Source organism: Oratosquilla oratoria, chromosome 29 (genome assembly GCF_046742065.1).
Source record: "Oratosquilla oratoria isolate Oo_2021 chromosome 29, ASM4674206v1, whole genome shotgun sequence".
In the NCBI taxonomy this organism is placed as follows: Eukaryota; Metazoa; Arthropoda; class Malacostraca; order Stomatopoda; family Squillidae; genus Oratosquilla; species Oratosquilla oratoria.
Window position 1 is genome coordinate 13612842 of NC_134805.1, and position 10181 is coordinate 13623022.

At 42.3% G+C, this 10181-nt stretch overlaps 1 protein-coding gene across 2 annotated transcripts; it reads left to right on the forward strand.

The window, feature by feature from the left end:
- Positions 1 to 211: 211 nt before the first annotated feature.
- On the forward strand, positions 212 to 8476 carry LOC143040601 (uncharacterized). Of its 2 annotated transcripts, XM_076211722.1 has the most exons (5): positions 212 to 369; positions 3787 to 3923; positions 3972 to 4177; positions 4340 to 4418; positions 7580 to 8476. In XM_076211722.1, exons 1-5 carry the CDS (start codon positions 344 to 346, stop codon positions 7684 to 7686), a joined length of 555 nt encoding a protein of 184 aa, XP_076067837.1. In that variant the 5' UTR covers positions 212 to 343; the 3' UTR covers positions 7687 to 8476. The 2 variants fall into 2 exon arrangements, with proteins under 2 accessions (XP_076067837.1, XP_076067836.1); XM_076211721.1 differs by having other exon boundaries at positions 3787 to 4177.
- The last annotated feature ends 1705 nt before the right edge of the window (positions 8477 to 10181 follow it).

Here is a 10181-nt window from a genome sequence, read left to right on the forward strand (position 1 = left end):
TTTTAATTGATGTTTTGTTATTCATTATTAATCTTGTTTGAAAATTATATTCAAAGCATTACAATTTTGAAGTACTACAATTAATATGGAATTCACAGTAAAGGTTCAGTTGGCACGTAGTTCACAGTAGGCTCCTCCTACTAGGAGGAGCAACTGGGTTTCCATAGCAACGCTGCGTTTTTATTGGTTGGAAGCGATGCATTGTGGGCCGACAATTGTGCGCGGGAAAGACCCCAAATTCAACAACTGCTCAGTCTCTTTGCTGTCTAACTTGAGCCAAGGCAGGTCACTGCTGTATTGCTCTCAGTTCTACCCAAAGTTTCGGTGTTCATATACAACTGAAATGGCTGATACCGCTGCTGAAGTGACGTAAGTACTTGTGCGAATACAGTGAATAAATAAGAGATGCGAGCTTATGTGTAAAACTGCGGAAATCTGATAAAGCCGGTACTTCGGAGCGTGATGGCGTGTGCGCCTTCTTGTATGTGGCAGGCCAAGTACATCATTTGTGCATGTGGGTAGGGAAGGATTGTGAACAATACTCTTGAAGTGGAGTCTCGCTAAATTTTAAAGAATTTATGAATACATACTGCAATTGAGAATATAAGTATTTGTCCCATCGTGCAGGAGTATTGACTCGTTTATCGTTTAAAATAAAACTTGGTACCTGCACGTTTATGTAGCGCGTTGAAGTAGATCCTGGAATTGAACGAGAGGAAGGTTCCTTCATCAGTGTTGGAATTGCTTTCATCATTTGGGTGCACTTGTATTGCAACACAGGTAAAATATTTGAATATTGGTGTAATTTTGAATGTCCTTACAGTAGTGTTGTACCACGTGGTTATTTTTTTTGTTGGGGGGGGGGTCTGTTGAGTGGTGATTGACCAGACTGAAGGTTTACATACTTTGATTTCATGTTAATTTTGCGTGATGGATTTAAACTTGCGGGCAATTAGTTTGTATTGAAAAATAAGTGTTCTTTGGTCTTTTGTATCATTCTGGAAAATTAGGCTTGTGGTTGATCTCGTCATTAGTAACAGTAACTGCCAGTCCGTTGACTGCTTCGTGTGCTTTGTCCTCGCGCACCATTCAGTAGACCCGTTCCTATTCGTCAACTATCTTTCCACACCCACTCCCTAGCATGCACGTACAATCCTCGCTGCTTTGGATTTTCTATCCAGTGTATTTGGTGTCCATTAACACTTTATTATAAATGTGTCAATATAAATAATTGTATGTGTGACGCTTGAGAGTCCACGAAAGCAATCCATGCAAAGCGCACCTGACGTGCTTCTCGTGTGAACGCGTTACGGGGTACGGTGATTTGCACTTACTAGTTTTTAAATCCAGGTGTTCATGTGCATTGCACATTGCAATTCAATATTTTTACTGCTCGATAGGATTATACCCGATATCAGTATAATGTATATCATGACCCCTAAAGCAATTACACTACACTGAATGCGGATTGGTTGTATCAATAACGTTAGTTTCGTATGCCGTCATCTACCTCTAGACAGGGGAGGAGTGAGCATCGCCGGGGTGATTTTTTTCCATCCTACGACGTGCTGTTGCCCACGCGTTTAAATATTTTCCTCCACATGTTTTTGTGCTGCAGCCTTAACTTCGGTTTTGTGAACAGTAGTTTCTCGGGTTCCATAGGTTCCTTACCATGATAATTTAACGTGGTCCTAAGGTTCACGCTAGGTGTTAGCATCCGCTGGGTTATGTACCCTTGTGATCTTCGACGCGTCGCTCTGAGCGTATTCGGCCTAAGCAACTCGCCCTCCCGCCTCACCCGACTTTCTTTGTCCCGTGAGGCCCACGCCTCCTCCAAGCGCCAAGGCCTCGTATGCGGAGCGGTTCTGTCGACGACGTTCTAGTCTGTGTGATATGTTTGTGATTGGATAAATATTCACTACACTCGTCTGTTCTCATTGTTAGGTGGAAGTTACTTTGATTAGCTTTGGCGCGCAAATTTAGGTCCTATTTTTCATGACTACTGCAGGTGAGCCGACCAATGTTAATGTACCAGTGAGTTGTGGCATTTAGTTTTAAGTAAATTTGCATTCGAGTGATCAAATGTAAATAGATTTCTGGTACGTATTTTCTCGGTACTTTGATTGGCTTTGGCGCGCAAATTTAGGGCCTAATATCCTTAGCGGTCGATCGACTGATGATGTGATAGAGAATTTTGGAACTTAGTGAATTTTCATTTGCGTGCTATGTAGATAACGTTCTGGGAGTGCTTCCTTAATACTTCATTTTACGTTGGTTTTGCGCAGGTTCTGTTGGTCTAAACATGAAATGTGAAAAACGAGAATCCTCTTTGCAGCCGCCTAAGCAACGTATGTCATTTTCCACATTAGGCTTGTAATATTTTGGCATGTGACGGAAAACTTCCAATTGTAGTCATTACCCACTGATTCAGCTATTGTATTTGGCGAAACGTTCCGATGTGATTTTCGATATGAATATATACTAATGTTTGGTAGGTTTGTAATTTTGGGGTGTGGGTAGTACTAGTCATTTCGAATGGGTGGAGGTTTAAGCGGGCCTCTGTTAACGGACTGTACGCTCCTGTGAGTACTGTTTTTGGGTTGTGGAGTAGGCGGTGTTGGTATAGGGATAATAGTGTATATATGGAATTAGGTTACAGTTTGGGTCTTAATTGACTCGGTCGCTCGAACTGACCCCCACTCGAATCTAGCAATCTTTGGGTAGTTGGGTGGGGGGGGGCATTAATGCAACATGTAACCAGTTCATTCCAAAATTTCAGAGTTTGTAAAGGGTGTTCAGACTTTCTTAGGATACCTTTGCTCTACTAGCTCAAGGTTGATATCCCTATGAGGCTTAGATGGTGTGAAATCTGAGAACTTGTTGGATTTACGTATCCCGGCATACGCGAACACAAACTTGGACATTGAAAGGCTGGAAATGGCGACATAGCGGTCACAACTAACTAGTTGTTTTAATCTAGGTAATATCCACTTGACCTGTGGTATAGCTGGCCTTGGTTCCAGCTATGTAAACATTAAATTCAAAATGAGCTATGATACTGCCCTTTTCTTTGCATCGTAATTAGGTACAAACACGTCACATAGTGACGAGTTACGAGTAACATGTAGATTGTTAACGTGTTAGTCAGTTTTATGAAGCTGTAGAAAGGAATTCACACTAAGTAAACTATGAACATTTGTATAATCGCGGGTCATCCCTCCGGTGGGCTGCATTTTTACATTTGGGGAGTTGGATGGATAACAGGTTGGATGTCAGGGTGTTTAGCAATAGCCTTGTTCATGCTAACCATAGTTGGTTTGTACATATCTCGTAGCTCCTTCATTCTAGCCCATGCTGGGTTGTTAGTGATCCAAAGGTGTCTGATTAGTCTAAATTTAGGCAAGTTAAAATTTTACCACGTATTGTCTTTTAGACATGCTCCTGGCCCAAACTGACTAGGTGTTGGCTTTAGGGCTCACTAAATCCATATGCTTTGCCATTTTTTGATATTCACAACAGTGCACTATGTAAGCTTTGAAACGTGAAAGCATTGATCATTATTATTATTATTTTTTTTTTTCTTTCCTCCAAATTTGACTTGCAATGTGTGCCATAAATTTGAGTATTACCAATGTGTGACTGCTCTGTTACAGAAATGAACCCAAGGCCATGTATGGATTATCTGAACCTTGTGCATTGAAAGTTCTTCCCAATACATGTTTTTTCAAGTGTTTTTGGATTTTCTAAATTTCTGCTGTATTTTAATGAGTGATTTTGATTTTCCAGACCTGCTCCTGAGGTGACAAAGGAGGTGGAGGAGACCAAACCCGTGGAAAAGGCAGAGGAGGCAGCAGACAAATCAAAGGCAACGGCAGAAGCTAAAGAGACCGAGGACAAGGCTGAGAAGGAAGAGAAGAAAAAGGAAGAAACGAAGGAAAGTGAAAAGAAAGAAACGAAGGAAAGTGAAAAGAAAGAAACGAAGGAAAGTGAAAAGAAAGATGTAGAGGAGAAAACTGAGGGGGAGGCAGAGGCCAAAGATGCGAGTGAAACAGAGGAAAAGGAAGAAGAGAAGAAAGAAGAAGTAAAGGAAGCAGAATCTGATGAAAAGATGGATGTAGCAGAGACCGAGGAAAAGACTGAAGAAAAGTCTGAAACTACACAAGAGAATGGCGTTGAGGTAGAGTTGATTATGCAGAAAGTACATACATACTCATACATATACCAGTCTTTTTTCCCCCTTGTGAGGAAAGTAGCAAAATAAACAATGGTATAAAAACAATAAACTGCTTTCTATATATAAGTATAATAAATTACTTTACTACCACTCTTCACTTTGCAGGAGAAGAAAGAGAAAAGTGCAACCACAAATGGTCATGCAAATGGTCATAGTGAGGATATCGAGGCAAATGGGGAAACTGGTAAGTGTGATTTTGGTGAGTTCTGTGGGTGATCTTTTCAGCAATTTAGCTGAAAATGTGGCTCTCTAGTTTGCCCATAAGTCGCACAAAAGTTTTGTTTGAAATATACGCAGGGGTTGTAAAGTCAGGTAGGCAAAATTGGTTCTGGTTGATCAATATTTTATCAAATGGTATTTGTACAAATGTTTGATAAGTAGCTGCAGACATGGGGTTATGGTTGTAGATAACCGGTTAACTTTATATAGGCTTATGTATGCATGTTTGGCTGGTATTGAGAACCACTTCATTCACTGTCTTTTTCAGTTCTCTGCACAAGACCTGTCTCTTGTATCCTGTGCGTAGTTCACCATGGTTACCTTATTTCCATATGTACATACCAAAGGAATTTTCTCCCCCTTATAAGGGAGGTAGCCAAAAGCAGACCTAAAAACCACTCCCACCAATTCCATCCCCAACATACTCCACTCCCCTCCACCTTTTTCCCTCCTGGCACCTGGATGATAGGTCATCCCTGCATCTCACTCTCTGCCCAGGGTCGGAAGCAGTGTCGCAATACACAGCACATCCACAACAAGGCCACTTCATTAAATCTGTGATGCCCCATCCCCTCATGCAGAAAAGATGGGGAGAAATCCCTTCTGGCTGTGTCAACTTGTTTCTATCACTACCTCATGCATCACACCATTGTGTTATACACAACCATTCTCCATTCACCCCTATCTTGTCCTCTTCTGTCTGTCCTCAACAAACATTCCTCTCATTCCCAATGGCCCTTTTACCCCATCCATCCATCTCGTCCTTGGTCGACCCATCACACTTGTTCCTTCCACCTCGGCCTTTCACACCTCTTTTACTAGTCTCATCACTCGTTCTTTCCATGTGTCCAAACAATCCCAATACTAGCCCTCTCCCAACTCCTTTTTCACCCATTCTCGCCTCCCCATTTCTCGCTCTATCCAACCTAGTAACTCCTATCATACTTCTCGGGCACCTCATGTCAAACACGTTTCTACCCTGTACAGTGCTGTGGGCACAATCACTCCATACAATCAATCAATCTCTTAGCATCCGTTGCCATATGTCTATTTTTCATTACACTTTAATCCCCCAAGGCATTTACTAGTTTCTCTCGATCCACATTCTACCTCCACTCCCTTTCCTGCCACATTTGTATCTAAAATTATCCCATTTCCTCCATATGTACATACATATACCAAGATTTTGTTCCCCCTTACAGGGGAGGTAGCCAAAAAGGAAAAGGCATAAAATCATTTCCACCCATTCCATCCCTGAATACACTCCACACCCCTCCACCCTCCCTCTTATCTTAGCACCTCCCATATTTACCCCCAAATAATTTTTCTTTTATCAAGCCTGTTTGCCCTCTGCTGTCTGAATCACATTTGTCACTTATAACCTGCACCATACTTTTTAATTAACGAAGTGTAGGACAAAACATGACCAGGAGGGGGATAAATTTAACCAGTTTAGTTACTATTAAAAGTGTAGCAGAAATTAACTTGTAACTAAATTACCACCTAATGGTGATGTGCACATCACTGGCACATAAACATCATTATTATTACAATCGCTATGTCACTGCCAACATCACATAACCATGATTATCATCATTGACATCAACATAATGATCATGAGCACCACAGTCACATCATTGGGGGTATTGTCCTGATGCTGCAGTGTCATTGGTACTAGCACTACCTTGTGAACTATTCTTCCTACTTAACTGTGCTGTGCGAGAGATTTCACTTCACCAATACTACTTGGTTCCCATGTATTTGAGTAATGCTGCGGTAGAATGCTCCAATCATTGTATATTTACATAGAAACCTGAAGCCCATCTTGCTCACGGATGGTTTATATGTAGATATGCCTTATGTTGGAGTAATTTGTGGTGTTAGAGGGGGGGAGGGTGAATGTGCTTGGACATTTTCCCACATGGAGGATTCTTCTCATGGCAATTACAGGCATGTACCCACTCCCACCCACCACCCTCTCATCCTTTTCTTGGCTGTTGTGGATGAAGGGTCATCCCAGTCCCCAGCCCACTGCTCTTGTCAGAAGCGATGCAGCAAGAAGACTCGTACACAGCAGGGCCACTCCATACATGGTGACCCTCCATTCTTGGACCTTCATTTGGAAAATGGAGAAGACTGGGAGAAACCCCATTGGGTTGTCGAGATCTGAACACGACTATTCACCACTTACCTGACCCCCTGCCTTCTTTCCTAGCTCAGCTGATGCCCCTTTCATCCCATCCATATAACTCATCCCCCAAGTTCACTCCATCCACATGCAGTCATTCTTTCAATGTATACAAACCATATAAGCTCAATCGGTCAGCTCTCCACCCCTACTCGCCTCACCTTATTACTCTCTTTATCATACCTTGTAACACCTACCATGCTTCTTGAACACTTGTACACTTTCTCCCTCTTAAATACAAGGTCTGCCCTATAGTTTTGTAGGCAGTCTTCCCTACAATCTTTGCATCTGTTCCCAGAGGCCTATTGTGACATTTTCCCAATCCTTCAAGATGTTTACTTGCATCTCTCAATCTACAGTTTATCACTGACCCTACTCCATAAACATGCAACCCCAAATATAACTGCTTCCATCCACCTCTCCTTTCACTTCCAACTCTGCTCTCCCCATGTTACCTTTATTGTACTCTCGTTTACCTTCACGTATCGTACCTTCCCCAACTACCTTGTTCAATATTCACTTGCATTTTGCTACATTTAATCCTAGGTAAAGCTGTTCACTTTGGCCAACATGCCCTTTAAACTTGCTTTCAGCTAGGCACATGTCATTGAAAATTACCCCCAGGTAGGCAGTTAGTGACCTTTATGGAGTGAAATGTCATCTAAGTATTTGTATGGAGTAGGCACTTAAAAGATAAAGGAGAATGTGTGATTCAGATGCCAGAAGTATGGTAATGGTTAAAAGTTTGGATAGAGAAGTGGGAGTGGGCTGAAAAAGAAGCAAATGAAAAATTATTGGGGTGGTTTGGGCACGAGGAAAGAACAAGTAAAGAAAGATTAGCAAAAAGATGGGAAGCATAGGTGAATGGAACAAGGTGAGGACCTTACGAGCTACTAGACACCAGTGTTTGAACACGTGATTTTCTTTTTCTCTTACAGAGAAGCGTACAGCAGAGGAACCCAAGGAAGTCTCGCCAGTCAAAAAGGCTAAACTGGAAGAGGCACAAACTGAAAGCAGTGAAACTACAGAAGAAGCACAAGCATAATATTCTAGATATTAGTCTTCGCTAAACTTTCTGTCATAGTTGATGTGAATGCTCTTCCTTTCCATTGATGTAGAAGGTGTAGAAAGTCAGCTGAGTGGCTAAGCGTTTGAATGTAGTGTATTAGGAATGTTAGTCAGTATTAATAGTGGTCTCAATTTTTATGCTAACCTGCTACAAAGTTTCCCATGGCTTACTTTTAGTTTCAAGGCTGTCATAACAATTGTAGTGGTTAGTGTTCAATGGAGGTGCTACTATAGTTAGGGCACCAGTGTTTTCTTTAATCGGATTACCCTAACAAATTGTTAGGATTAATTGATCATATTCCTTCAACTTATTTATTTTTGTGTATATTAGGTGTAGCCCTCATGGGCTGGCACTATCTCCGGTCTGGGCTCAAGATGTTTCTTCGCTGTATTTCCTGCCGCTCTCCTAGGCAGACATAAACACCTGCACTTGTACAATATACAAGTACAATATTTCTTTAATAAATCTTGGGATAGTCCAGGGACCATCCTTAGTTGCTGTGGAGCTTGTCAAAAACTCCAAGCAACAGTTAAGTTAGTTTGTTGATGGAAGGATGCTTGCATTTATTTGGTAGCAGTCCATATCCTGGCATGAATCTCCCCAATACACAAGTCCTTAAGAGTTCATAAATGAATGGAATAGTTACATTTTCAAGTTGAAAACTCTAATTCTGTTCTGTTGTCAACCAAAAAGAAGGGTTACTGTGTAGCCGTTCAGATTTATAACTTTTGGGTATACAATATTTTTCAATAAAATCACACAGAAACTGTAATTTTAATGTCCTTGCATAGTTACAATTGATTAGAACTGGTGAATTTTTCACTGGATATACTCCTACATATACATATACCAAGTCTTTTTCCTCCTTACAAGGGAGGTAGCCAAAAAGGGAAGGGCATAAAATCCACCCATTCCATCCCTGAATACACTCCACACCCCTCCACCCTCTCTTATCTGAGCACCTGAATGACTGATTATCCCTGCACCTTGTCCACTGCCCTGGGTCAGAAGCAGTGTCGCAAGACACAGCAAGGCCGCTTCATTAAATCGGCGATCCCCCCTCTCCGTCCCCCCCATTGCATAAAAGGAGAGGACTGGGAGATGTCCCTTCGGGCTGTCAAATTTTGCTCGTACTACCTCACCCCCCCCCCCTGCCCATTCCACCTCATGCAATCACATCATCATCCATATACAACCATTCTCCATTCATCCCTGTCTTCTGTCCTCCCGTCCTTCCTCAACAGACATTCCCCTCTTCCCCAAAGCCCCCTTCACCTCATCCTAGGACATCCCCTCATGTTCACTTCCTCCACATCTGCCTTCCATACTTTTTACTAGTCTTCACTCATTCTTTCCATGTGTCCAAACCATCCTAATATTCTTTCATCAACCCTATCTCCCAGCTCCTTTTCCACCCGTTCTCCTCCTCGCCTCATTTTTCATTCTATCTAGCCTAGTAACCCCCATCATACTTCTCAGACACCTCATCTCAAACACATTCAAACTCATCTTTGAGTTACTCAATCTTAAATTTTTCCAGACCAACACTGTAAGGGCCTGGTTAGACTCTGGACTGGTTGGTCCTAAAAAGTGTTATAATATTAATCGGAAACAAATAGCTTTTAACTATTAAAGATTTAACACCATGTGTATATAACCATTACACCATTTGATAATACCTGATACTAAATTTAGATTGATTAATATTTACCTTCATCTATACATAGTACATATACCAAGGCTTATTCCTCCTTACAAGGGAGGTAGCCAAAAAGAAAGGCATAAAATCATTCCCACCCATTCCATCCCCGAAATACACTCCACTCCCCTCCACCCTTCCTCTTAGTACCTCCTGGATTATGGGTTGTCCTTGCACCTTGTCCACTGCCCTGGGTCAGCAGTGTCGCAAGAGACGGCACTTCCACAGCAAGGCCGCTTCATTAAATCGGCGACTCCCCCTCTGTCCCCCCATGCATAAAAGAAGACTGAGAGAAATCCCTTCGGGCTGCGTCAAATTTTGCTCACGTACTATCTCACCCCTATCCCCCCACCCTTTCCACCTCATGCATCACATCATCCATGTACAACCATTCTCCATTCACCCCTGTCTTCTGTCTTTCCTGAACAGACCTTCCCCAAAGCCCCCTTCACCCCATCCATCCACCTCATCCTAGGACGTCCCCTCATGTTCACTCCCTCCACATCTGCCTTCCATACCTCTTTTACTAATCTTTCTTCACTCATTCTTTCCATGTGTCCAAACCATCCTAATACTCTCAACCCTATCTCCCCAACTCCCTTACCACCCCAGTTCTCCTGCTTGCCTCATTTCTCACTCTACCCTAGTAACCCCTCATCATACTTCTCAGGTACCTCATCTCAAACACATTCAAACTCTCTTCCTCTCATGTTCCATGTTTCTGCCCCATACAGTGCTGTTGGCACAATCACTCCATACAGTCTCCTCTTCG

Excerpts from the sequence above, each read along its gene's own strand:
- LOC143040601 (XM_076211721.1), top strand. The coding sequence starts at position 344 with ATGGCTGATACCGCTGCTGAAGTGAC. Across the intron at positions 4,178-4,339 it reads CACAAGAGAATGGCGTTGAG|GAGAAGAAAGAGAAAAGTGC; the intron begins GTAGAGTTGATT and ends TTCACTTTGCAG. Across the intron at positions 4,419-7,579 it reads CGAGGCAAATGGGGAAACTG|AGAAGCGTACAGCAGAGGAA; the intron begins GTAAGTGTGATT and ends TTTCTCTTACAG.